The 27,888-nt window shown below is 35.9% G+C and overlaps 3 protein-coding genes across 3 annotated transcripts; 1 reads left to right on the forward strand and 2 right to left on the reverse strand.

The window, feature by feature from the left end:
* The first annotated feature begins 45 nt into the window (after positions 1-45).
* LOC108596790 (kinesin-related protein 7) lies at positions 46-911 on the forward strand. Its single transcript, XM_017982893.2, has 2 exons — positions 46-531; positions 741-911. Exons 1-2 carry the CDS (start codon positions 143-145, stop codon positions 895-897), a joined length of 546 nt encoding a protein of 181 aa, XP_017838382.1. The 5' UTR covers positions 46-142; the 3' UTR covers positions 898-911.
* A 373-nt stretch (positions 912-1,284) lies between these two features.
* LOC108596789 lies at positions 1,285-16,212 on the reverse strand. Its single transcript, XM_017982892.1, has 3 exons — positions 16,138-16,212; positions 9,880-11,629; positions 1,285-1,960 (listed from the first exon to the last, which is right to left on the reverse strand). The coding sequence occupies exons 1-3, from the start codon at positions 16,158-16,160 to the stop codon at positions 1,757-1,759; spliced, it is 1,977 nt and encodes a 658-aa protein (XP_017838381.1). The 5' UTR covers positions 16,161-16,212; the 3' UTR covers positions 1,285-1,756.
* LOC117135087 lies at positions 16,183-27,888 on the reverse strand. Its single transcript, XM_033295024.1, has 3 exons — positions 27,801-27,888; positions 16,298-16,656; positions 16,183-16,190 (listed from the first exon to the last, which is right to left on the reverse strand). The coding sequence occupies exons 2-3, from the start codon at positions 16,611-16,613 to the stop codon at positions 16,183-16,185; spliced, it is 324 nt and encodes a 107-aa protein (XP_033150915.1). The 5' UTR covers positions 16,614-16,656; positions 27,801-27,888.

A 27,888-nucleotide genomic window follows, 5' to 3' on the forward strand; every position in this document is an offset into this window, starting at 1 on the left:
ATAGTAACATTTTTGTAGCAAGTTGGCAGCGCCTCAGCTGTGTGATGAAATAAACTGAGCTTTCCAGCCCTTTATAATGAAATTCGGCTCCGCTCTAGTGTAAATAAAAAACGAAATAAAAATAAAAATAGCATTGAAGCAAATGGAGCAAATTCTTTGGCTATTGCTGGTTATTTTTCTGTTGCAAAGCAATGCCACGCCATTAGAAAGTGAAGCTGCCAAGTCCGTTAAGAAGGAACTGGCACATGATGTGGCAGTGCAACAAAAGCAGCAGCAGCAGCAGCAGCAGCAGCAACAACAAACAGGAGAGCCCAATCAACAGCCGGCTGCAGCAACAAAGACAGCTACGACTGAAGATGTGGTTGTTATCTCGGAACGTTCACAACCAAAACTGCCCGTAGAAGATGTACAGATTGAGCATTCGAAATTAAACAATAACGCAGGCTTGCCGGAAACATATACAAGCTTATTTTATATGTTTGTGGGCATAAGCAGCATTGCTCTTTTGTATTTGGTTTTACGTTTATATCGGTAAGCAAGAGAGTCTTCTAACATTTAATAGAAATTGTATTAGACTTGTGGGTCACTGGAAAGTTTATGTACACTACACAATTACCTTATCATCATTATTACAGTTTGTTTTGTATGCGACACAACGCATTCAATCAATCAATTTATATGTACACATGCATGCTTAAATTTGCTGATAAGCCTATTAATGTCGACCATTTTACTTGCAGTTTACGTTTATCGCGTGCTGAGCGTAAGTACGGCGTGCAAGGTGATCGCGCCAATCAGGAGCTCACTCCTTTGCCCATGGCCATCGAGGATGTGAATAGTGATGACGAGGAGGATCACACACTGTTCGAGGTGCGCCAGAGCATACGCATATTATGAGAGCAGCAATAGCTGCCAGATACCAAGATTCTCATTAGAAACAGAAAAACAAATAACACTAATTGGCCTTCTCATCATTTGCTCTCTGTAAGAATTGTAATTGTAATTTGTAGATTAAAAACCTACGATATTGTTGTAGTTACTAACCATGCCTATAATTCTATATATACATATATATACTTGCCTTATATGGTAAACATAAGTTTATTTTTGTCGCAACTTCTTTCACAAAACATAGTTTAATGTTCAAGTTCAACGATAAAGAATTTGTGATAAAAAATTGAAATGTAAACATTAAGCAATTGTTCTTAACCAATTTTGAATACAATAAATGCTAAAGTGTATGTGTATTTAAATATGTAAACGAGTGCATTGCTTATTTCGGTACATAATTGTTGATTTATTTATTTGTTTATTGATTTTTGTTGACTCACACGCGCACACAAATTACAAATTCACACTTATACTAAAACTTATAGGCAATACAATTAACATGCATTTGAAATGTAAATGAAATGTCTTCGCTTTCTTTCATACTATTCACATACAAAATGCACAAAATTACATTAAGAGCTAAGATCACAAAAAATAATTTAATTAAGAATACTGCGCACAACAAAACGTGTTGATAATTCCCCAAAAAGACACAAAAAAAACAATATTAGTGTTGAATGACTGACTACTATGTTAAGCCTAAGACTACAAATTATTTCATTTTATTTTCATACGCCCATTTGTTCTGCTCGCGGTCTATCTATTTATTTGTTTGTTTGTTTGTTAATATTTGTTACTACGGCACTGTAATTTGAGTTTGAATTAATGCTCTGGCTAACTTAGAGTTAATTAACTTAGTTTAGGGCTAAATCATGCTGCCAAACATGCGCTTGCCACGCGTTAAAACCAAACTGACAACCATAACGGTTAACAGAAAGAATACCAGACTTAGAAACGTGGTAATGAAGCGACATCTTTGGCGAAACTTCTTCTCCTTTTCCATTTTCAGACGCAGCTGCTCGGCGCGCGGCAAATCAAGTGTAAAATCCGATTCGGGTCGCGATGATGGCTGTGAAACAAAAATAAACAAAAAATATATTTTATATTGTTTTTGCATTAACAGGTGTATACAAATTTAGCAAGTAGCAGCAAGACCGTTGAGCTAATCAAACACTATGTTTAAATTTGTAAAAACGTTTAATTAATTAACTTTAGCTTAAGCTGATGCTTATATAAGATTTGTAATTAAGCTAATGGTAATTCAAATTTGGCGTTAAATTTTTAAAGATTAGCCTCATGTGTGGCTTGTATTATTATTTTTTATGTAAATCGATTATGCATATGCTAATTATATTGGGGAAGTTGACCATCACTGACTAACTGACTGGACCGTCGATTGCTTTGACATTGATGTCGATTGATTGTACATAATAACTAACATATATACATATAGTAGTAGTGACTGCATTGATCATCTTAAGACCTCGTCTAACCCTTTCGCCTTACAATTTTTTTTTTGATTTATTTGTTAAAATCTATTGAAGCTTGACCTGCCCAACTTTAATTTTTTGGCATAAATCACGGCTTAAGCATGCACAAATATTTGCAATAACTTTTAAGGCGTGACACGCGACCAACAAACAGAATACACATGCGTACATAGTATATATATACACACACACACACGCACACACACATGTAATGCATAAAAGTTTGACCCACTAAGCGTTCGTTTTGCGCATCATTTTTTTTTTGTGGTTGTCGGTTTCATTTTTAGCGACACAACCTTGAAAACAAAAAGCAACAACATTGTTTAACACGCTAAAGCGTTAAATTGTTGTTTTTTGGGATTTTTATTAATTCTGATATGTGTGTAAAAAAAAGATTGTGTAATCTTTTTGCCCGGATGTGGATATGCATTGAATTCTGTAACAAGTCAATAAAATATAATTGTTTAGATCTGTGTAGATCTGTTTCGACGATACGTATCCAATTGCAAAGGTATTAGCAAGTGAAAGTTACGCATACGCAATGTAGTCATTAAAAGGGCATTCATGTGTAATTTCAATGTAGGTATTTTCAACTTTAAAGTGCTTTCAACACACACACAGACACACACCTATATTTAGAGATGATTGTGTGTTTGCTGTAAGCGCTAAACAATTCGCATTTTTGCACTTCATTGCGCGTGGGCTTTGATTTATATGCATAACTATATTTTTACGCTTATTCAAAGTGTGTAATAAATATTGTAGCCTTTGCCTTAGCTAAGCAAAGTGTTTAAAAAAGCAAATTAAATTATACTTGCAAACAATTTAAAGCGCATACAAACTTCGACTTTGTTGTAAATAACTTTCTTTATTTGTTTTATTTTTATTTTTGCGCGCATTGCATTGTCTTCGCTTCATTTTGGGTGATCATTTTTTATATTTTTTTTCTTGCCGTGCCCGATTATTACGAGTTTGGGTTTCAGTTTCAGTTTGTTGTCAATGGGTTTTGCATTTACACACACAGACACACACACAGACAGGCAGAGAGCGATTAGTGTGAGAAATGAAATGAGAAATTAAAAAGAAAACAACTTTGCGGTATTTGTTTGCCTTCCGGCTTCTTTTTTAGTTTGTGTTGTTGTTGTTGCTGCTGCTGCTTCTTTAGTTCAATCTTCCCCTTGGCTGATTTTGCGCTTTTGCCTTGTCTGAGGTTAGTTATGCCTTATTGTTGTTATTGTTGTTGTTGCTATTATTATCAGTCAAAGTACTTTGAGCGTCATAATCGAAGCGTCGACTTTGACGGCGAAATTACGGCATAGCCTCAACTTCTCTCTCTCTGTGTGTGTTTGCTCGCGTGTAACGGTTTTATTAGCCTGCTGTGGCATATCGCGTATACGTAAATGTGTCTGTGTGTGTGTGTGTGTGTGTATTGCAATTGAAATTGAAATTGATTTGGAGGGCATTATGCTGTGTTGGAGCAGCTGTTGAACAGCGTGAATGAGTTTGTAATGTATGCAGCGTAATAAATATTTGTTAATTATGCGCGCGGGCTCTTAATTGAATTAACATTAAACCAACTTGTATAGCATATTTCGTTGTTTTAACTTGAAATATTAAATTTATGGACAACGCTTCAATGACCAAAATTAGTCTTATGGCTAATTTGCAAATGATGCCAGGCCATAAATTAATAGTTAAAGCAAAGGGAAGTGGCAAGTGGCAAGCGGGAATTGGCGTGTGATAATAACTCAAATATATATTGACTGGTTTTTAACAAATTTGCTGCCTGTAAATTCCCACCCAACATGGCCTGGCCTTGAAATAAGTAGCTTGGGCTCAAAAGAAAATCCATCAATAGCCAGTTACGACGCCTTTTTTAATGTGCTGCACACGTTTTTTGTTTTTCGAACACTGACATTGAAACCAATCTACATATGAAACGTTTATATATATATATTATATAGTTGCTGTTCGACTGGGAGTTGGCCAAGTTTAAATGTAGTTATTACTACATGCGAGCGCATTAAGCCGCTTGGGTGAAAACAAATTTTAGCACGTACTTTGCTTATGTTTGTATGCTACATACACATAAATTTGTGTGGAATGGAAAATCCAAGTTTTTGTTGCACGTATAGCACACAGCATGTGTTTTGGTTTTAAGAACTAATTTTGATTGGAGTGAGGGACATGCAATTATGGCTTGAAGTCTCAATATGCAAAGAAAACTTTAAGCTGCATTTTGTTTTTCTAAAACTTCACTTACAGCTGCTGTATTTCTCATGCTGCTCGATCGAGTCGCTTAAGGTAAACTAAGCGCCAAGACAGACAGACAGCTTTACAGCTTTGTCTGGCATTTCAACTGATGCTGCTGCTGCTGATTTGGTGCAATATTTTTTAATTAGCGCAAAGCTGCCAAGTGTGGCAATAAGCTGTCAATATGTGTAAATATCAGTTCTATATCTATATAGCTTATGGCCTAAGCATATTTAAATTATGCACAAAAATCCAAGTGTGTTAATTTAAGCAGTCGGTCTGTCTGTCTGTCTGTGTGCGTAAGTGTGTTTAATAATTATGCAATTATTGCGCTTTGGCAAGCAACAGGCGCTTTGTTGATTGAGTTTTTGTTTTCTTTTGCACTTTTCTTTGCAACAGCAGCAGCATTGAAAATGCATTCAACAGTGACTGCAAAGCCACAACCACAACACAACATTAACAAACAGCTGGAATGACGGAAAACTGTCTAAAAACTAGGCTAGCAGGAGCAGCAGCAGCTAAACGCTCGCGCGCTCTCTTTCTCGCCTAGTCAATCAATCAGTGGTCAACAGTGGGTTAATGTGCTGCAAGCGTGTGCGAGTGGGCGTGGCATATGATAACAAATTGCCAACTTCGCCACTACTGCTTCATTAACCAAACATTTGCCGCTGCCGCTGCACCGTTGCACATGACGTATGAGTAATCTGTGCAAATTTCAAGTTAGACTTTGTGTAACATGGCCAACCAGCTTCCGCGCTGCTGACCAAATGCCCTAAGGCTAACCACTGTCTTGGACTTGGACTTATGTAAGTTAGCGAGAAGAAAATTTTGTAGCTCGCAGGCCGCTTGAGTCAGCGCCGCAGGCACAAAAGGCAGTTCACTCAGGCTAGATTGCAAATTACAAATTGAAGGCCTTGGCTAAATAACATAGCGTCAGCTAGCGAGGGTAGCTGCAATACTTCAAATAGCAACAACAATATAAATATGCTGACTCAGTCGCTGCTGCATAGCAGGCAGCTTTTGAGGCGGATGTGCAAGTAGCGATTTGCATATAATTAATTAATTTAAGTACACTAAGCTATAAAGCCAACTATTATTTTTTGCAGTGAATTTTAAGCTTATAAGCCTTTGATAATAAAAACAAGCTGTATAACAAAATTATTAAAACAACATCAAAATTTGTATTATGCAGCAAATTAATAAGTTAGCTACAAAATATAAATGCAAATTTGAAAATGAAATAGCGCAAAATATTTGCAAATAAATCTGGCATATTTTAAAGTTCATTCGAATGAAAATTATTTAATGAGCGGCATCAAAATTTGCAAACTTTTTGTCTAATAATTATAAATTTATTTAATAGATAGATATATTGATAGATTTAATAGGTAGAATTGTAAAGTGAAAGCAGCCAAAAATATAAAAATAATATATATACAATTAAACGCTAGGAAGTAGCGAGTTTAGGCAGCTAGCTAGCTTATTTGTAGCCAGAATTTAGCTTATTCATCTGCTCAGTAGCTGGCAAACTATAAAAGCAATTTAACTCATCTAAACGGTAAGTCTGTATACAATTAAAGCTAATTAAATTAAATTTTATTTATGTATTTTTAAAAGTAAGAAGACCGAAAAGATAGCACATTCTCGATCTGCCCGATAGATGAATCCATCAAACTGAAAATATGTTATATACTATTGCAGAGTTCATTGGAAAATTGAAATTTACTTTACAGATTGTAAATAAAAAGAGAGAGAACAAAATGTATGAACTTCTATGCCATTTATTTTGCACTATTTCTATATTTCGACGCTTGCAATTAAACGCTTCAAGCCACCCTCGTTTCAGCCTTAAGCTAGCCTGCGGAAACTGCATGCTGATCTATGTAAGACATACAAATACTTTATGTATGTAGCAATCTATGTTTGTACTAACCAAAAAAGCATAAACATCATGTCGTCGCTTGCAGCAGCAGCAGCAACAACAACAGCAGCAGCAACATCGAATCTGCGACCATTTTGGCGCACTTTTGTGTGCGCACGCTCTTGGCCAAATGGAAATTGCCATAACACCCAGTTGCCGTTGACTGTTCAACTGTTTGTCTCTGTTTCTGATGGGTGTATTGCAACATTTTGTGGCAGCCACTTCTAAACACTGCAGCAGCAGCAGCAGCAGCAACTTTGTTACCAGATCGCCTTACATCTCAGCTTGTTGTTGTTGGTTGCTGCTTGTTTGGTTTACATTTTGGCATTCATGATAGCAAGTAGCAAACGAGTTCTACGTGGGACGAGTTTCGCTTTCGCGGAGGCTTGCGGCCAAGCAAGCCAAGGCGCAGCAAGAGGCATGCGGGGCAACTAAAGCAATTTAGCTTGTCTGCCTCTTTGGCATCCTTGCTTGCGCCAGTGGAAACGTCCTTAAAGGTCATATACACAAGTTGTAGGGCAACAATGCGGTTTGCACCGGTTTAGTTGCCACTTGTTGCTGCTGCTGCTGCTGCTGCATGCCAAGCTGTTGTTGTTATCTGGTTGCCCGCATCGATGGCGGTCAGTTGGTCAGCTACTTGTTCGGCCTGATGCTGCTTGGCACTTTTAACGGAATTTTAAGGTTAACCGGTACAGTTTAAACTTCGCCGTCTTCTCGTCGCTCTTGATGCTGCTGCTGTTGTTGTTGTTGTTTCCTTTACCTTTTTGCCACAGCAACAACTATTTGAATTTGCATTAAACAGCGCGACCTATAATCGCACCTCAAGTTCAAATAGCACACGAGAACGTGTATTATTGATAAGTTGAAGCTACCAAGCCAGCAATTTGCTTTTAAGGTTAATAAACCGACGCCCTCTGCTTACCAAAAATTCAGCTAAGCAGCTGTTAACTGGCATTGAAAGTGAAAACTCATTGAAATTCTTGGCTGCATTCAAAGCGAAGAGGCCTTAAAAGGCCCTCGAAATTCTTAATTTGTATTTCATTAGTTCAGCGGATATTGCATAAGCCGTCAACTGTCATACAGCTTATTGATAGCACAAATACGTTATACAAAAAGAAACTAAATTTAAAGCTGAATATTTAATATGAAATTATTTGTTAAATAGACAACTAAACAGCACAACATTTTGTCTTTAACTGTCATAATTTAATTTGCTTAATTCTTATACAAAAGCAAACTGTTTGATATATATATTATTGTTACCACAAGTACTTTATATAAAATTTAAATCTGAATATTTAATATGAAATAGTTTAACTGTCAATAATTTAATTTGCCTTGATTGTTATACATAACCCAAATTGTTTGATATATAATATGAAATAATTGTTAGAAAGCAGAACGTTACTGCTGTTATAAACTGTCATAATATCAAACAAAAAATACTTATACGCACTGTTATACAAATTGTTATACTGCTTGCTATGCTGCTAAAGATTAAATATGAGAAACTATTATATTTGCTGATTTAATAACTGTCATACGCATTAGATATCTATCTTAATAATTTAAGCAGCTGAATAAACATTTTTGCATTTGCATTTTTAATGTACAAAATGTTTGAGCGTACTTTTGTTATAAACTGTCATAATAGCAATCATTAACATAATTACAAAAATTGTTGCACTGCTAATGCTGAAATATGTAAAGGTGCCAAACCAACTGTTATATTAACTGTCATACCAGCCGATTAAACTCAATTGCCTTTGATTCACACCTGCATTCAATTGTTGGCTATAACAATTATAGTTGAACTATCTGGCTGTTCTATAAACATGACACGATTGTAATTACAAAAGCATCGAATTATGTCTTAATGATATGCCAAGCGCCTTGTGTGGCACATCTCCAACTTACAAACACACACACTCACACACACCAGTTGGCTTTAAACAGTAGCCACCGCCTCTGCGGCACGCACATCGTTAATCATAATGCCAATATGTTCGTTCGCTCGTTGCCAAATCGAATAGGCCATGACAGCGATAATATCGCATATCGCCTGTCGCATAATAAACCCCTTCAAGAACAGTAATAGTGCTGGCTGTGTGTGTGTTGGAGCATGTGCTCAACAATAATAAAATTAATGGCGTCAATGCTGATGACGTCCGGCGTAGACGCATCCGTTGACGTTGTTGTTGTTGCTGCTGCTGCTGTTGCTGCTATTGCTTTTCTGTTGCTGGCATTGCAATTTAAGTGCGGGGGTGTTGCAGCTGCCACAGCCAGTAGCACACTCACGATAATGTGGCTGCTGCTACCGTCAATGCTACGAGCTATGAGCATGAAGCTACCAAAATTGGTCACATTGCGGCCAAGGATGAAATGCATTGAAGCCAGCACGAACTGCAAGCGGCAACAAGTGCAAGCGTATAGTATATAAAAAAAAAGATGAAAACAACTGCAAGCTATTTTATTAATAAATTAATGAGCTGCTGATGCACCCACTCTTTAATTCATGATTAATGCTTTTTAATGTGTGCCAGCTGCTGTTGCTCCAAAGGCTTTAATCTCGATAAGCTTGTGGACTGTGGACTGACCTCGCTGCTATTGTTTATATCTAATGCACACAAAGTGTTTGTATAACAGTTTGTATAACAGCTAGCAATAGTTATTGGTGATTTATAGCAATTAGTTGCTACTAAAATAAGTACAAAACGTGTGTAATAAACGCATTTTATAGCTACGTATAACAGTTTAGTATAAAAGTTTGTATAACAGCATATAACAAAACAAATGTCAGGTCATTTAGTATATTTGGCTATTTGCATCAATGTTGTATAACAGATTTTATAACACTTAAGCATACGTAATGCTGCTAGAAAACCTTATATATCAGTATAACACTTTAGCATATATACATAATTGGCAATTTTAAAAAAAATGCTTCAATTATTTTTTGTAGAATGCAAAGACTTTCGAATACAAATCTAGTATAACAGTTTGTATAAAGCAACGATTTTTGATATAGCCGCCTAAGTACATAATGCTAGTTAAAATATATACTAAATAAAGCTGTATAACAGTTTGTATGACACTTAGCATTGTTCTAAGACATAATGATGGTTAAACTATTAAATAAAGATGTATAACGGTTTGTATTACACTTAGCATTGTTCTAAGACATTTTTATAAAAAAATACAAAAAAGTAAAGATTGAATTTGCATATGCAGCTCTGTATAACAGTTAGCTGTATAATATGCTCCAAAGAACAATTTGTATTACAGTATATCAGTTGGCAGTATAATGTTGTGTTGTCTACTTACATAGGAAAGCGTTGGATGCGTGCTGCCGATGACAAATTCGCCGTGTCGCTGCTTGCCCAACAGCGACTGATGCAGCCGATTGGTGCCGTAGTACATCTCCCAGATGCTCGGCTTTTTGCGATGCCACTCGGCCACATTGTCCACCTTGTCGCTGGCAATGCCGCCGCCCAGATCGGACTGCGAGTGATGAGTGGACAGTGTGGGCTTTTGAAAGCTCAAATTGCGCTGCAGCTGACTGATCGTTGTGGTTGTGGTTTTCAGCTCGTACGACGATGGCGTTGGTGTCGGTGTGGGCGTAGTGGACGGCGTGGTGGGCGTGGCACTGCGCGATATAGTCATGGTCTCCACATAGCACTCGGCTGTGGGAAAGATTTCCGTAATCGATTTGCGTTTCATTTTGAAATTGGGATCGCTGGCACAGCGTATGGAAAGGACTTGCTGCCGCAGTCCAGGGAGTCCAGCGATCTCGCGCACTGATTCATAGTCGCCGCCAGCGTAGCTGCGTCGACGCTCGAACGCGTTCTGCAGACGCAGCACATGCTGCTGGCGTCCCAGGCCGCTGCAGAGCTGGCGCAGCTCCAGCTCGCTGTGCTGATTCATGCGCTTCAGATACGACTCGAGCTCATCCTTGAGCGTTTGTATCATGCCGTCCAGCTCGGGCGGTATGTCCGTCGTGGGCGTGGGTGTCAGCAGGCGAATCTTATCGCGCACATCCTCGAGCAGCTCGCGTGTGCTTTGGAAGTGCAGCTGATCCTCATAGCGCTTGGCGTACGAGCTGCTGCTGCTGTGCGCGGGCTCCAGGCGATAAGCAACCTCGGGGCAGGAATTGATATACTTGGCACACTTGTAGTTGTTCTCCTCCAGCTGCTCATCGCTCAGGAAACAGGCGTTATCAATGCCAGCGTGCGCATTGGACTGCTGCCCCTTGGGCCGCAGCAGAAATGCATCCAAATCAATGTCCAGCAACGAGTCATCCGAGTGCTCCACCTGCAGCTGCTCCACAATGGTGGGCAGCTGATTGTACGAACGCAGCTTCTCGCTTATGTCCAATGCCATAAGCGCCTTGCGCTCCTGCGGCGGCAGCTCTTGGTGTTGCTGCTGCTGCGTTAGGCAGGGAAATGTTTTTAAATGTCTATCCAAATTCTCTATGCTTGTCTCCAGAATGCGCAGCTTGTCGCTATAGTGCGGCACCACTTGCTGTAGCTGTAGATGCAGCTGCACTTGCTCGACGGCGGCGGCCTGCTTGGCAGCTGAGTCCGCCTGGGTAACGGCATTTTGCATGTCCAATCGCTGACTAATCGCCAACACTTTCGTTGGCTTGCCACAAGCTGCCAATTTGCTGTTGCTGCTGCTCTTTGCTGCTTGCTCGCTATTTTCTAGGATATCTATGACCGGTTCGCAATAGATATGCTCGTCCAGCGAATAAGTGGAGCACACATGGGAGCTGTAGTAACCGGACGAGCCGCTTTTATCGGTGGAATAGTGTGAGCCATTGACTGCTGCTGCTGTTGCTGCTGCTGTTGTTGCAATTACTTTTGTTGTTGCTGCTGTTGTTGTTATTATTTTTGTTTTTGTTGGCGTATTGTTGCCCAATCCCGAGTCTGTGGTGTGCGTGCTGCTGGCATTGGATGCTATGGAGCGTTTCTTAGCTGGCCAGGCCATAGACGAACTCGTCTGGCTATCAAGAGCATTGCTGATGTTCATCGCTGCTGCCGACATTGAAGTTGTCGCATGGCCATCGCCAACGCTGCTACAAGTCGAGAAAGAGAGTGAGAGAGTGAGAAAATAAAAGTGCACTAAATTTTGTTTGTGTTTGGCTTTGCCAATGGCAAAACATTGAAAGGGAAACTTTTAACGAAAGTGGATTTTCCAGCTTCTGTGTTGTTGCAGTTTTCTGGGTTAGTCGCAACTATTTTTAGCAACACTTGGCCAACTTGTCTGCAATTTCTGTTTTAAGCTGCGATTAGATTAGCTACGGCTGCATCCTTAAAGATTCTACGTTTAAATTTTGAGCTGCTGCTTTTGTTTTGTTTTTTTTTTGAACCGGTTGCCATTCATATTCATAATTTAATATTTTATTGCTACTTGACGCATTTGACGCAGACGCATTGCCACACTTAGTATCAATATTTAAATTAAAGCTTGAGCTTTAAGTGCAGTTATACAAAAGTAAGCAACACAAACATTTTTTCGCTTTTTTTTTTTTGCCATACTACATTTCAAATTCAACATCAAAATTCAATTCCGAGTTTGAACTGAAACTCGTTCTAAACAGGATTTCAGCTTGAGTAACTTTTGCAATTGAATTTTTGTTTTTTTCGCTTTTTTCTTCTTATTTTTTTTTTGTTTGTTTCTACTTATGTGTTGACTGAAGTTTCTTTAATTTTTACAGTTAACTCTTTGCACATTAATGCAACATGCTGCTGTTTTGCTAATATTCTAAGTTTCCAGCGATCTAGCAGTTAACGCGGCTATAACAAATAGAAAGTAAGTTATGTATTTGAATTAGCAGCGTGAAAGTGAATGGTTTAAATTTAAGGAAAAAACCCAAAAACACTCAAAAGGTAAATAAAATCAATACTACATTTATTTTAATAAACATTTTAGCATTAACGTATAATGCTAAAATTCTAATTTAAAATGTTATTCAAAATATGTAATATTTTTTTTATTTTGCAGAGCTACTTAAAGTTTTTATATATTTAAATTTAAGCTGGTAAAAATTTATTTAAAATTAATTAAGAAGGAAAAAGAATTAATTACGAGCGAGAAATGTTATTTAACATTTGTAATATTTTTTATTTTGCAAGGCTACTTTAAGTTTTAAATTTTTATATTTCAATTAAAATGAATTTATCGAAAAGAAATAAAGATGGAAAAATAATTAATTATCAGGTCGATAAACAAAATTTCAAAGCAGGGTTAAAAATTAAAATCATAAAATATTTCTAAAAAGTATAAATGGAAAAGTAATTAAGAAGGAAAAATAATTAATTACAAGCGGTCGATAGTAAAAAATTCGAAGCAAGCCATAAAATATTTCTATTGTTAATTTTTTTTTACATTTATATTTAGGTAGAAGAAAATTTATATTATAAGAAGGCAAAAGAATTAATTACGAAGCAGTCATAAAATATTTCTAGTGCTCGATTTTTTAAGTGCTGAAAGATAAGCTAATTATCAATAATTATGCATAACTAATTGGCGCTGTAACTACTGAGGTACAATAAAATAAGTTTGACTACCATATTTTATTCTTTCGATTCTTTTATTGCAATATATCGACTCTTATTGTAATTGTTTGTGCTAGACTTGAGCGCTTATCGAGGCACATAAATTTGTCGCGAGTCGGCGCAGCGCTTACATTTTTTAGAGGCCCGCCTGGGTTTTCTAACTTGGGGCAGTGGGTCAGTAGCAAACCGCAAGCAAACGGTAAATTACGTAATAACGGTTTAAATGTTGTCGCTAACTGCAGTTGCTGTTGTTGTTGCTTTTGTTGCTGCTGCTGCGCGTAATGAAACCAAAATTGATAAGTTGCGATCAGTTAGAGCGCGGACTTGGACTTGGTTACGGTTGTTTAGCTGCGTTTGAATGTTTTGTTGGCTGCAGTTGTTACTTTTTGGTCAAATTGTAACTGTGTGTGTGTGTGTGTGTGTATTTGTTGTTAAACATACAGCGACAAGGTTAACGTTCCATCGCAAGCTTGAGGCATGAAATATTTTGCAATATTTGGCGTATTTATTTATTTTTTTTTCGTTGGTTGTATTAATTAAAATGTTCAGGCCTCGTTTGCATGTCGCGTTAGCTACATGGGCCGTTAGCAAAGCATATTAGAAACTACTAAGCGCTAATTGCTGTTGACTTGACTGCCACAACAAATTATGCGCCAAGAGTTAACTGCAGCAGCAACAGCAGCCGCCGTTAATAAGCGTCCTTCTGTTTATTTTGCAGTTTATAATAAATTTGTATGCCATGCTGCTGATAATCAGTGCCAAATCATTTAAACTAATCGCAATTGCTGCAGCGCTTATTTGCCGATTAAATTCGCACATGGCTCTTGGACGCTTGGCTCATTGACCCTGGCATAACAATGCTGGCCAGCCAAATATGTACTTGCATATAAATTATAGCCAAATTGATTGCATGTGGCTAATAAAACTGACCTGAAGGTTAATACACAATTTTGTATGCCGCATGCCAAAGCCGCAGCCCATTAACTAATGCTCGCTTCCTAAGTTTGCTAAGCGTTTAATTAATAATGCAGGGATTTTCATTAAACCTTGCATACTTTAGTTAGTTGCTCTTGAAACTCAAACAGCTGCCAATTAATTGACAATAAATTGCAAATATATTTAAATGCATATTTGAAACCCAAATTGGCGCTGACCTTCAGCTGCCTATGTCGCTTCTTTAATTTCAATTAATAAACGTAATTGTTGCAGCTGCTTGTGGCAGCAACTAGTTGCTGCTGCTGCTGCTGCTGTTGTTGACCGCCATCAAGTGTTTGCCAAGTCATGTGGCTTCTGCTGCGCTAAAAGAGGTGAAGGCTAACGACAGGCGCCAAAAAAAATAAAATAAAATAACTGAGAGCAAACCGCATTGCAAGCAACGTGCAACTTGAACTTCGAGATGTGCAACTTGCAGTTGCAGCCATAATTTACATAAACTAAAACTGCCAGCTGCATGTGGCGTGCGGCATGCGGCATGTGGCATGCAGCATTTGATTAGCTGCCACATTGACAAGACAATAGTTGTCAACGGCAGCGTGGCGTATGCGTAATTTTGCCAACATATTCAAAAACTAAAGTTGCGCAGCCAACTAGAGCAAATATTCTAAGCTAATTGGCTGTTGGCCAAGCAATTGAGATTGATTTGCTAGCCAACAATCAACAACAAACAGTCATGTGCAGCAGTATGCTACAGCTTTAATTGATAACTGCCAATCAATTGTACAAACTTAAACAAATTTACGCTAACAATTTATAGCAAATAAATAATTAAAATTCCAGCAATTTGAAGCTACAGTTGCTATTAAAAGTAAACTTTAAATATTTATTTAAATTTAATTAAATTTTTTCAACGATAAAAAGCAAACATTTCTTTTTAAGTTGCGTTAAGAAAAAAATACATTTTAACTATGTAATGTGTCAAAATATTAAAAAAATATTTAATTAAAGTTTTTTTTTTAACACAAAATTGATAAAAGTATTAAGCATTTTTAATTTGCGTTAAGAAATTATATACATTTCAACTATGTAATGTGTTTAAGTATTGAAAACAAATTTAATTACATTTTTTAACAAAAAATAGATAAAAGCAAATATTTCTTTTTAATTTGCGTTAAGAAAAAAATTACATTTTAACTATGTAATGTGTTAAAATATTTAACAAAAAATTTAATTGCATTTTTTTAACACAAATTTTATAAAAGCAAACATTTATTTTTAATTTGCGATAAGAAAAAAAATTAAATTTTAAAAGTGATGCTCATAATTAAAAATGAAAAGTGAATATAATTAATTTCTTTGAACCAGATATATCGGTTTTATATTTTAAAACTTGCTGTTCTTTATTTTAAAATATAATTTCAAGTATATATTAAAATTTAAAAAATGACTGACAAAATATACGACGCTGCTCATAATTAAAAGTGAATATAATTAATTTCCTTGAACTAGATATTTGAGTTTTATATTTTAAAACTTGCAGCTCTATAATTTAAGATATTTCTTCATGAAAATATATTTTTTAAAATAAGTTGAAAGCTATAAAAATGCATGTGAACTGTCTTAAACACTTTTCATTACATTTAAAAGTTGCTCAATTATTTTCTTTATACATAGCGCTTGCTGTAGCATTACTTTTGCCTACGACTGTGCATTCTAGTTGTACTTTTAGCTTGTTACATGCTTTGTGTGCATTCAATTAGTTGCTCTCTATGAATTTAATGCCTATGCGGCTAACCTAATTAATATGTTCAGCTTCGCTGCAAGCGTTGCAAGAAAAAAATCAAGCAGAGATTTTTCATAGCAGCTACGACTGCGATTCAAAGTCATAATCGTAATCAAATTATAGTTACGGTCATTGCAAAGGGCTCGCTTGCTGAAGTTGAAGTTGTTGTTGTGCTTTTTAATTTCTGTTGTCTTGTGGTCTGTCCCAAGGCCAATGCAGCAAGGTTATTGCAATTGGCTGTTGCTGTTGTTGCTGTTGTTGTTGCTGTTGTGGCAACCTGAAGGTAAATGCTGTGTCAACACTCACCTCTGATACTGATACTTGAGCATAGCGCGCGGCAGCAGAAAATTTTCATTTGTCTGCGCGCCAACAGCAACAACAGCGCTGTTGGTTGTGGCTGCTGCTGCTGCTGCGGGCAACGTTGCGGCTGCTGCTGCTGCTGCTGTCTCGCTGCTGCTCGCGGCAGACTTATGGCCAAAAAAATTGCCCAGGCGCTGCTGCAGCTGATAGGCATACTTATTGCTGCCACTGTGTGCGGAGTAGCGACCGCTGCTGGCGCGACTGCCGCCACCGCCGCCGCCAGCATGAACCGCAGCCGGCTCATCATCGTCTTCATCATCGTCATAGGGCAGCACCTCGATGGCATCGAAGTCATAGGAATTGAAGTAGGCCTGCTCACGAGTGCGCTTCACTTGGGCCGCCTCCGTAACATGATCGGCGGATATATCTGTGCTGCTCTTTTTGCTTGTTGCCGTTGACGGCGTGCTCTTGCAAATGGGCATGGCTAACGCCCACACACGCGCACAAATGCTGACTCAGTCTTAGCTGCAAAGAGAGCGAACAATATGCATTAAATAAATATATTTGGTATGTAACAATTTTAAACGTTTAAGCGGCCGCCTGTGCGCTTCTATTTGTTACACACTGCGGCTACTTGATTTTAGTTTGTTTGCTTGCCCTGCATGGCGTTGCATTAATTAGCACTTGCCGCAACAAAATCTGGCGAGCAACAGATTTCAGCTTGCATAATGCGCCTCCCAACATAATTTATGACCAACACAGCAGTTTGTGCTGTTTGCCGTTTGTTGCCTGATAAACTGACCTATGCAACTTGTGGCATATTAAACTCGCCGCACATAATGCGCAAAATTGAATGCGCGCCTGTCTGCGCTTATAGTTTGCATGTGATAGACAGCCAGATTTATAGATAAGTGCATATAATGAAGACGGCGGGCTGCCTGGCATAACCTGTCAGCACTAACTCCAACTCGTAGTCGCAGCTTCACCCTACGCCAAGCTCTGAGCTGTGGTGGGTGTGCATGTCGAGTCGAGTCTCTCAGGCTGTGTGGTAATCAACAGGTTCAGAGTTACGATGGGTCTAACAGCTTAGGGAGAAAATTAATGCGGAAACATATCGGGCATTAACTTCAGCAGCTGTCAGTGAGCAAAGTTATGCATAGATTGCAAAAAAAGGTTTGATGAGCTAGCGACAATAGTATGAATAACTGTTAAACTATTAAGCCAAAGTTATAAATTTATTTGTAGTTGCCAAAATTTGTTTTTAAATATATTTAAGTAATTAAACAAAGACGCACTGCCAGCTAAAATTTTGCTGTGAGCAAAGCTAAGCGCTAAGTGTTGCCATATTAGCTTATTATAAGCTAGATCTAGCTTTTTTGACAGTTGGTAGCTTATGGCTTGAAATCTAGCTTATTTAAATTTTGGTCATATGTCTTCATAATTGAATGAAATTTACCAGCTGCTACTACTGACAGTTTTTTTCTCATTAATTTAGACTCTTTTTTTTAGGGTTTCACATGAATTTTGACGCAAATTTAGAATCTAGCTTATTCTAGCTTATTTTTCGCTTTATTTGTTTGCCTCTCAAAATCTGGCAACAGTGCTACCAACTAGTTCTTGTTAGTTACGCTGCGCTCTACTTCCAAGCATAGCTTTTAAATATATTTAAATAGTTAATCGCACAGCTCAGGTTAAATTTTCTTAGCACTAACTTCCAATTCTTCAAGTTCTTGAGCTCTTTCAAAAATAGCTTTTAAATATATTTTAAAATTTAAGTTTCAACAGCTGATTTACTATTTTTTAAAACAGCACTTAACACTAGTTGATAACTAAATCAATTTATACAATGTCAATGCTGACAATAAACCATTAACAAAATATTCATTTAAGTTGACAGCTGTTTACACTAGAATTAATTAACTTAATGTCAACATTGACTTACATGTCAACTAATGTGGGCGAGCCAGCAGCTAGTTTATAAATATATTTAGGTAATTAATCAATTGTTAAGGACTAACGCACACTTTGCATTGAACTAAAATAACACCCAACTAGTTTATGTGCATTTGCTGCCAAAAATAATAAATAAAATATTTTATATATAAACTTAGCAGACGTTTTAGTCAGGCATATGCTTGAGTTAATATTTTATACATTAAGATAACTTCCAACTTCTTTTTGTGCATTTGCTACCAAAAATATATTTAATAAAATATTGTATATACATATAAAGTTAGAGACCTTTTAGTAAAGGATATTTTTGAGTTAATATTTTATATATAATAAAATTTTCTCTATAGTTTGTGTTAAATTTAATGAAATTTAATAAAATATCTTATATATAAACTTAGCAGACGCTTTAGTCAAGCATTTGCTTGAGTTAATATTTTATATATAATAAACTGCGCTCTGCAGTTCTTGTTCGATTTTTACTATAGCTCATTGCTCAAGCGAAATATATTTTTTAATTGTTTTCGTTACCACTGTGCGCATATTAAAAGATGCTCAGCATAAATGGCGCCTCAATTGATTGTTTTCTGTGTCAGGCCTTAATGTTAATAACAATCATAATTATGAATTAATCAAACGCTTGCCGCATGCCATGCGACGATGGCACACACTGCGGATGCACATTTGTGCCATGGTCAACATGACAAACACACACAAGCACACAGACACACACACATAGAAGCATTAGCCGCGGCAAGTTTTTCATTTTGTTTTTCTAGTTCTACAGCGCAACAGGTGACAATTCAAAGTGACAGTAAAAACAATGCAAATGACAGTTGAAAAAATTTAAAAAAATGTTTAGCACAAATCATCAGAGTGTAACATACGCTGCTGATGGGCACATCAATCTTCACTCGCCTGGTTTCCTAACCTCACTTCAGTTAGTAGTTCAAGCCTAGTTTTAAATAAATATTTCAAGCAACTCGACTTGCGGCACTTGAGCAAACACTTGATATATTGTTAAATATATATGCAGCATTCTTTTAGTTTTTTGTGCGCTTGTTTTTTTTGGACTTGCTAACGAACGTGAGTATTTTATTTATAGTACAGTTTTTGGCGTCTGCTGCTTAGTGCCGGGGGCGGTAGCTTTAATTATTTATATTTATATTTATATTTAATTTTTTTTTGGTTTGATGAGTCAATTGCTGTACAAACAAAGACATCATTAAACATTGGCAATTCGATTGGCGTTGCCAGGCAGCAGCAGCAGCAGCTCTTGAGCCTTGAATTTGTATTTAATTTAAGTTTGACGTGCATGGAATTTTGCGCTTAGGTTCGCCCTAAAACAAAAGACTGCGACAACAAACTAATTTGTCGATCAGCCAATAACACACACACACATACATAGTAGCAACAAAAGAAAGAGTTTGCTTATAGCCAACAAGTTGCAGACAATAGAAATATATTTATGTGTTGCTTCTTTTGCATAGAGCATTGCAAAATGATGTTGCAAGCCAAACTGGCAACGTTTAAATTTTACCGCAAAAACGAAGCGAACAAAAACAACAATCAACGCCTTCTGCATAAATTCGCACAGTGGTATAACTTCAAGTGTTAATCGGATTAAGAGTTTGCCATTCAGTTTGCACATTTTGTTTGAAAACTTTCTGTTGCAAATTTAAGCCTTTAGACTAAAATTTCTTATTTATGCTGCTATGCTATTTAAAATTTAGTAGAAACAATTTTATTATCTTTGGCTTAAGCTTAAGCGCTAAAAATGTGTTTTCATTTAATTGCTGCGTATGCTATAAAAATTCTATAATTTTGAGTGCTGTCATTTTCTAAATAATAGAGTTTTTCAATTTAAAGTGAGTGCAACTTATTTTGCGCATTTTTTTTATTTTGTCTTTTATTTTATTTCTAAATGAAAGTTTTTTTAATTTAAAGTGTATTATAAAGTTGACTGAGTGCAACTTATTCTGCAAATTTTTTAAAGTTTTTATCTATTAAAATTGTTTTGTGTAATTGAATTTCTTTATTTCTTTACTTTTTACCCCTAAGTTTCTTCTTCTTTTGCGTATAATTTTATGAATGGTAGAAGCTCTTAAATAAATAAATAGCAGCAAACTAAAGCAAAATAAACTTTTGTGCAAGTTTTAGAATTTTTGCCTTTAAGTAATTCTTTTTTTAATGTTATTAAAATTTAAACATATTTTGATGCATCAATTTTATAAACTTTTGAATGAAACACAATATTTCGATGTATGAATGCATTCATTTCAATTAAAATAAATGTAGTATGTAAACATTTTTTATGTGAAAATTTGTAATTAGTTAATTATAAATGAATTTCTTTAGATAATTATTGATTATAGGGGTACAATTATTGAAGAATTAGCATTAGCCAATTTTATTTTTAGAGCAGCATAAGTTTCTTCAGCTTGCTTCACAATATTTCTTAGCATATGCATATCTATATATCTATTTACTTATCTCTAACTTTGGCACACTGTTCACACCACTGTCGATTGCAAATTTGCAGACAATAAGCCCATCTTAACTAAGTGCATGTTGCTGTCATTTCAAAAACTTGCCGCCAACTCAATGAAAAAGTGAAAAAAACTGCAACCCAACGCCCCTTGGGGCAGATGGAAAAAGAAAAGGTCAACAATGTCAGCTTATGCAAGTTGCCGTTGCCACATTTTTATATATATATATTTAATTTTCAATTAAAGTTGCAGTTAGTGGCCCAAGTGTTGGCTTTAAGTGCGTAGCTGAACAAAAATTAAGCAGTTGTGATATATAACTAAGTAACTGCGTTAATTAGTCGAGGCTGTTGGCAAGTGTGTGGAAGTGGCAAGTTTATGGCTCGTTGCCGCTACAGCAACAACAACAAAAGCAACAGCAATGTGAAATGCTTGTCATTGAGGCGTTCACCGAAGCTGCCCAAAGACAAAACCTTTAATTAGTCGGACTAAGGCACAAAGCGACATTTTGCAATGATTATTGCGACAAGTTGGCAAAGAGCGCTAGCAAATTTTGCAATTAATGCGGCCTGAACTCAACTAATGCCATGTTATTACAAGAGAGTGTGTGTTAGTGTGTGTGTGTGTGTGATAAAAAGCGCAGTGGGTTAATGCAACTAATTGCGGCCCTTGCAACAAAAGCAACTGTAGGCAAATTAGTTGAATGTCTAAACTCTAAGCTATAGCTAAGCAATTGTTTATACATATTTTAAGCTTAGCTTTTGCAACTATTTACTAACTGAAGTACATAAGCCATAGCCTTGCTTAGCCTGCTTTCTTTATTACTGCCACAAATTGTGGCACTCGGCACTCGATTTGACAATTACGAGTGTAATGCATTTGTCTATTCAGACGAACACACACAAAAAAAAAAGCAAACATGAGTGCTGCACTTGTTGGCCAGATTAAAAATGAAACAAGTCGCAAATGTCGGGCAAGCAGCAACAGCAACAAGCTTAGCCTTTCTCAATGCTTACTGTGTGTGTGCGTGTGTGTGTGTGCCACATGTTCTCATGTCCTTATGCACTTCAACATGGCAGGCAGCTTAAGCTCGAGCAGCACTTTTTGTTGCCACTCTAGTGTTAACAATAAATTGCAGCTGCGTAGCTTTTGTTGATAAACAAGAATAATAAAGCTAGAACTTTCATTTTTATAACAAAACTTTAAATATGCTTTTAAAAAAAATTGCTATACATTTTACATAGAAATTTCGTTACTGTTTGCATATATTTCTTTAAATAAATTAATGCTGTTTATTTAAATAACTTAATGCTAAAAAAAAGAAATTTCTGAATACATTATATTTGAATTAATATGTTTTTAGCATTAAATATATTTTTTATTCTTTAGACAAGCCTAAAAAAAATTTCTAAACTATTTACATATATTAATTCTTATACTATACTAAATATTTTCAACAACTTAATGTATTTTTAATACTATAAGCAGCTTTTAGCTGAAATTTCTAAACTAATTACATATATTTGTGCTTTAATTATTTTGCTGTTCGACTTATTTTATTTTATTTAATTTCATTTGACACTCTAAACAAGTTTCACTGTAACTGTGCAACTTATTTTTGCTTTAATTCTAAATTTAGCCACACTGCACAAGAAAATGGAAAACAGCAAGCGAAAGTTGTGAAATTGCCTTGAAAGCAAATGCGAAAATAAATCTAAAAGCTAAAAAAAAATATGCGCATATGCAAAACAAGTTAGTTTTTAAGTTTATTTTTATATTGTTAGCATATATTTGAATTTCAGTATGCAATGCGAATTGATTTAATAGCAAGCGCATAGCTTTTGACTGTGGTCAAGACATTGAGCCTTCTATATTTAAACCGCATGCTTCTGCTTTGGTAATATGCTTGGCAGTGTTTATAGTTTGGGCCACAAGGTTAATTGCACAGCTGACGTTCTCCACAAAAAGACGACGACAACAGAATTTGATTTCTAGACTCTTGTGGAGAGACTCCACAAGTGCCTCAAGGGCGTGCGGGCTGAGCTTTGCATAATTTGCCAAGCTCTATTTGTAACTGTTCTAATGACAGTGTGAGCCAAAGATTTACATAATCTCGTATATGGGACTGGCAATGAGTTGACTTTGGGCTTCTAAGTGGTAGCTGCTGCGCTTGCTTATAAATTTATTGACCAGTTTTCTATAGATATTTATGGCCTGCACTTTAACTGATTTTACACGTTTGGCACAAACAAAAGAGAGACAGATAGAGACAGAGAGACAGACATGCATATTTGCTAATTATACAAGCTTAGTTAATAGCTAGTGGCGAGATAAATCATATGCTTATAATAATAGCCTTCAGCTGTGTGTCAAAAGCGTCTTTAGAATGCTTTTTATAATTGAAGCGTCTAAGCGAATGATAAATGTGATTATTAAACGCTTAACTCAAAAATATGCAGAACGTGCCGTAGATCGGGGAAATGACAGCAACAATTTGATAAGAAAATAAAGCAAAGCTGTGATATATTTAAAGCATGTTTGGACTTATTTTTAAACAATAGATACTGAACTTGAAGCCCTTTAGTGCCACACACACACTTGACATTGTAAATTAGAAACAAAGAATTGTCGAGTGGTGGCGCACAGCAGCCGCTCACGATGCCAAGTTTATATATTTTGTGTGCTTTTTTATCTTTTAAAAGCAGTCAGCATTTTATTGAGACTTGTTTGCTGTCGATGTGAACGAACGTCTGCCTGGTGTCTTCGGTCTTTTCATATCATTTAAATTGCTCAAGGTCAATATCAGTTGGAGCTTCAGCTTCAGCGTCAGCTCTCTGCGCTCCAAATGCAAAAGGCGCACACGTAGCAGCAACAATTCATTTTAAGCGACAGCAGCACATCACATTTGACATTTAATTTGCAGCGCTAAGTTCATGACTCAAGCCAAGCCAAAGCCAAAGCGAGAGTTCGCGAGCGCGACAACAAATGAGAGCAACAAGTGTAAGCGGCGGCGGCCAAACATTTGTAATTTATTGTCTGCGCAGCTGAACTTGAAATTGTGTAACAATAACAATAGCCAAATGGTTAATGGCCTAAAGCCGGCCGGACATCCGCGTTTTTAGGTCAACGGCAACCAAAAATCAAAACTACTTGAAAAACAAAATATAAGAAAAACAAAAATTCATATGTTTGGTTTTAACTGTTTGTTTGCTTGCGCCATCTAGCTGCCAATTAGTGTAACTTTTGTTTTCATTTTTGAATTGCATTAAGCTGTGCGACATACGCAGCGTATACGTCATAAGTTGGCTTGCGAAAGTTTTACTGTGCACTAAGGGGTTAAGTGTAGATTGCTTAAAATTAATTAAAATATAGTTGGCTGCCTACTGTGTTTAGTTATTAAAATACGCGCTATTTGAAAATTCATTTAAGTTAAAGGTTACTAAAAAAATTTAATTAAATTTTGTTTGCATAAAACTAAATTATATAAAGCTGCAAAAATAAAATGTACGAAACACACAATAAAATATGTTAACAATAAATAAATGCCAATAAATTAAAACTAGACATCAATAAATACGATAAATAAATACTCATAAAATAAATAATATGCATTTATTTATATTGTTATTATTATATAATGTTTTATATGGAATATTAATATTTTTATCGCTGAATTATTATAAAACAAAGCCGTAACCGTTTTGTCAACTCTCTCAATGTGTTGCATCAATGGCGAGTGCAACAATTTGTTGCTGTTTCTTTTGTTTGTCAGCGTGTCAAACATTCACAAATATATTGAGTTCCCTACCCAGACCATTATAGTATTTGCCTTTTTGTCTCTCTGGGCCTGTCGTCAACATGCTAATGTCGAGTCGAGTCGAGAAACTGGTTTAAATGGGCCCGTTGTTAACTCTTGTTAAGCGCGCTTTTTATTTTACGCTTTTCATGCCAATTTAAGTGACGGCAAAGCGCGAGCGCGAGCGCGTTATTTATATTTATATTTATGTTTATAATGAAAATTAGCTGCACACAGCATTTGTGGGTTTCTGGTTCAAGTCTATATGGCCTGGCCCATTGTCTGCATTAAAAGGCGATAGCAAACAATTAAAGTCCATTTAAATCAATTGAAAGTTGATATTATAAATCGATGTCACGGGTGCCCTGAACTTGACTAAAAACTAATTTTATTGCTTGTTATTTTTTTATATTTTGTGTTGTGCTGTGTTTGTTGAACTCTGTACCAAACAGTTTAAGCAGTTAGCATTTGCATAGTCTATTTTCAAATTGGATTGCTTAATTGTTTAACACGTCGCGACTAATTTATTAATAGTTTGTCAGTTGTAGAGCTATGGGAAACAATTTAAAGAACGTATTGATTTAATGAACTAGTTGAGCGTGTTAAGCTATACATAAAGCAACTAGTTTGGGAAGCAGCTTAGTTCACAATGCTATATATTTTATATAGAGCAGTTATTTATAATAAAAATTAAAAATGTTTGCTTTCAAATTAAAAACGGAAATACAAACTTATTACTTATAAATCTTTCGTATTATTGTTGCTTGCGCACAATAAAGTTATTAAAAGCTATATCGTCTATATATTGTATATTTAAAAATTTATTTAGCTAGCTTTGCGTAGAAACTTGTTTTTTTTTTTTTTTTTTTTTAGTTGAATTCTTTATGCTGATCAGCTGACGTTGCTGATATTTTTGATAATTTAAGCGCTTTTATTTATTTTTTAAATTTGCTTGCTATGCGATTTTTTTTGTTTTGTATTTATTTTAGCCAATTCCGGTTCGACGACCCTTTCACTTATTAGAGCGGCTCACTGACTATGTCTTTTAAAATAAAAGTTATTGTATTTAAAGCTTTGATATATGCGCTACATGCAGAGCACGTGTAAATTTGATTAGTCGATCAATTGCAATAAATATCAAATATCAAAAATCAATAACAATATTTTTGCATTATTTATTATGCTTACTGTTATCAATTGTTATTTATAGCAACTTTTGGCTTGCTTGAGACAATTAATTTTTGCCATTTTGCGTCATTAGTTAATTTGTTAAATTTACAGTTATGTGCTGTGCCTGCTTGTTAAATATTTTGTTGACAATTAAAGCAACAGCTGCTGCAATAATTTCACATAAATTTAAACAATTGATTGCTTCATCTCACTCTTGCCATATAAGTTAGTCCACAGTGGGGGCGTTGCTTTGTCACACTCACTGTAGCTGTGACAATTTGTAATATCGCCAACTCGCTTGCATTGACAATTGTCTATGTTTATTAATTTATTACTAATTTAACGCTAAAAATTTTCCGAAAATATGCGCATAAACAAATAATATTGGCATTTAATTAAGCGATTTTAACAGCTCATTGAAGCGCCTATTTATGCAAATTGGCAAATAATAAAATATAAATTTGTTTGCCATGTGGTTCAATGCAGCTGTCAGCCAGTGTAACCACAAATTGCTCATTGCGGCTAAGAGTTAGATTAAGTTGCTGCTGTAATCCTGAATGCAACCAATTGTTGCAACTGCCGCTTGCCACAGTCAACGCCCAACAAAAAATATAAATAAAACAAACAACAGATGTGCGCAGCTTGTTCACTTCGCACGTCTCATAATCATATAAACATAATCAGGCAACATATGTTAAACATAATTATAAAGACAGACAGACAGACAGCCAGAGGTTAAACAAAAGGCAGCAAAGAGTTCAAAGCGGCAAATGAAAGAAATGAAATTGTAATAAAAACAATTCGAAAAACTCTTTATACAATATGTTTCATTATTGAAATACTATACTTAGTTTTTCATGCGAAATTTAATAAATTAGCATCAAAGAATTTCAAAAATATACTTGAACATCACTTAAGGTTTCTAATCTACAAAATTGTTGCATACATCAAATATTTGCTGCATTACTTTTGTTCAGTGTATTATTTATTAATAGCATATTATTTTTAATAGCTTATTAACCCATTGATAAAACCAGCTAGCGAGTTAAACGTAAACCACACCCACGCCCACACACACACAATTTTTATTGCTTAAGACACACACAACTGTAAATGGGCTGTATAATTAATTTAAATGACTTCATTTCTTCATAATGCTCGCATTCTATCAATAACCACTGAAGACGAGTTTCGACATTAGTATTTGTTTATATGCCAGCAACAATAGCTGATTGATAGCTACAGATTATTTATGGCAGCAAATATATTTAAAATAATGATGTGCATAATGCAATAATAAGTTGCAAAGAAAAATGAGCAAAAAGATTAAATATTATGTCATTCATTAGAATGCATGTTAGCCAGCAAATGTTTAATGAGCTTTGTCAAACAATTTGACAAATTTCAACGCAAAAATTTCATAATTAATTACAGTATTGAAAAATTGTTGAGCATCAGCAGCAGCAGCCACACAACAACAGCAACAAATGTTGTTTGGCATTTTGTCAGTTTTGGTAGAGACTGTGTAATGGATTTGCATAACTCTCTGGGGCGTGCTCCGCGGTCGGTGGGGTGGGGGGCTTATCTAATTAATGCGAATTTCGATAAACCACGAATCAAAGCCCTAAAAGTGCCGGCGACTAATTTAATTGCTTGTGTTGCTGTAATTCGTTTATGCTAATTGCGCTTTGGCTTGTTGCGAATAAACAAAAACAAACTAAAGCTTTTCAATTAAATTAAATGCGTTTGTTAGCCACCAACACTTCAGCACTCAAGTTGCAAATTTTATTTAATTTCATTTGTTGTAAAATGTCAACTGGTCAGCTCCCATGTACATTATATATACATATACATATTTTTTTTTATTAGTATTTCTCGTTTTCATAAACAAAATATTGCATTGCGAAGAAGTGTGTAAGTAAAGTAAATAAAAAATGATGATGCTTAAAAGCGCATGCCAAAATCAGCTTATGCAATTTCTTTTCTGTTTGTTTTCTTTCGGATTTTTATTTTACTGTTGCTGCGCTGCCGCGCTGCTGCTGCTGCTGCTGCTGTTGCGGCTTTGCTACTCTTCGTTGCGTTTTGTTTTCTTTCTTTTTTGCCGACAATTTAATGCACATTTTAGTTTTGCACACAGTTTTGTATTTATTTTTGTTTTTCACAGTTTTGGCACAAAAGTGTGTCGCACACTTATTATTTACTCAAGCAATTTCATGTGCAATTATTTGCCGCCGTTGACAACAACACTTAGAATTATTTTATTGCACCTTTTATTAGGTTTTACCGCTGCTGCGTCTGCGTATGCTGCCCGCTTTACTTAGTCTGCTTTGCGTTTGCGCGCAGCTCACCGATCGA

The sequence above is a fragment of the Drosophila busckii genome, chromosome 2R, assembly GCF_011750605.1.
Source record: "Drosophila busckii strain San Diego stock center, stock number 13000-0081.31 chromosome 2R, ASM1175060v1, whole genome shotgun sequence".
Taxonomy (NCBI): domain Eukaryota; kingdom Metazoa; phylum Arthropoda; class Insecta; order Diptera; family Drosophilidae; genus Drosophila; species Drosophila busckii.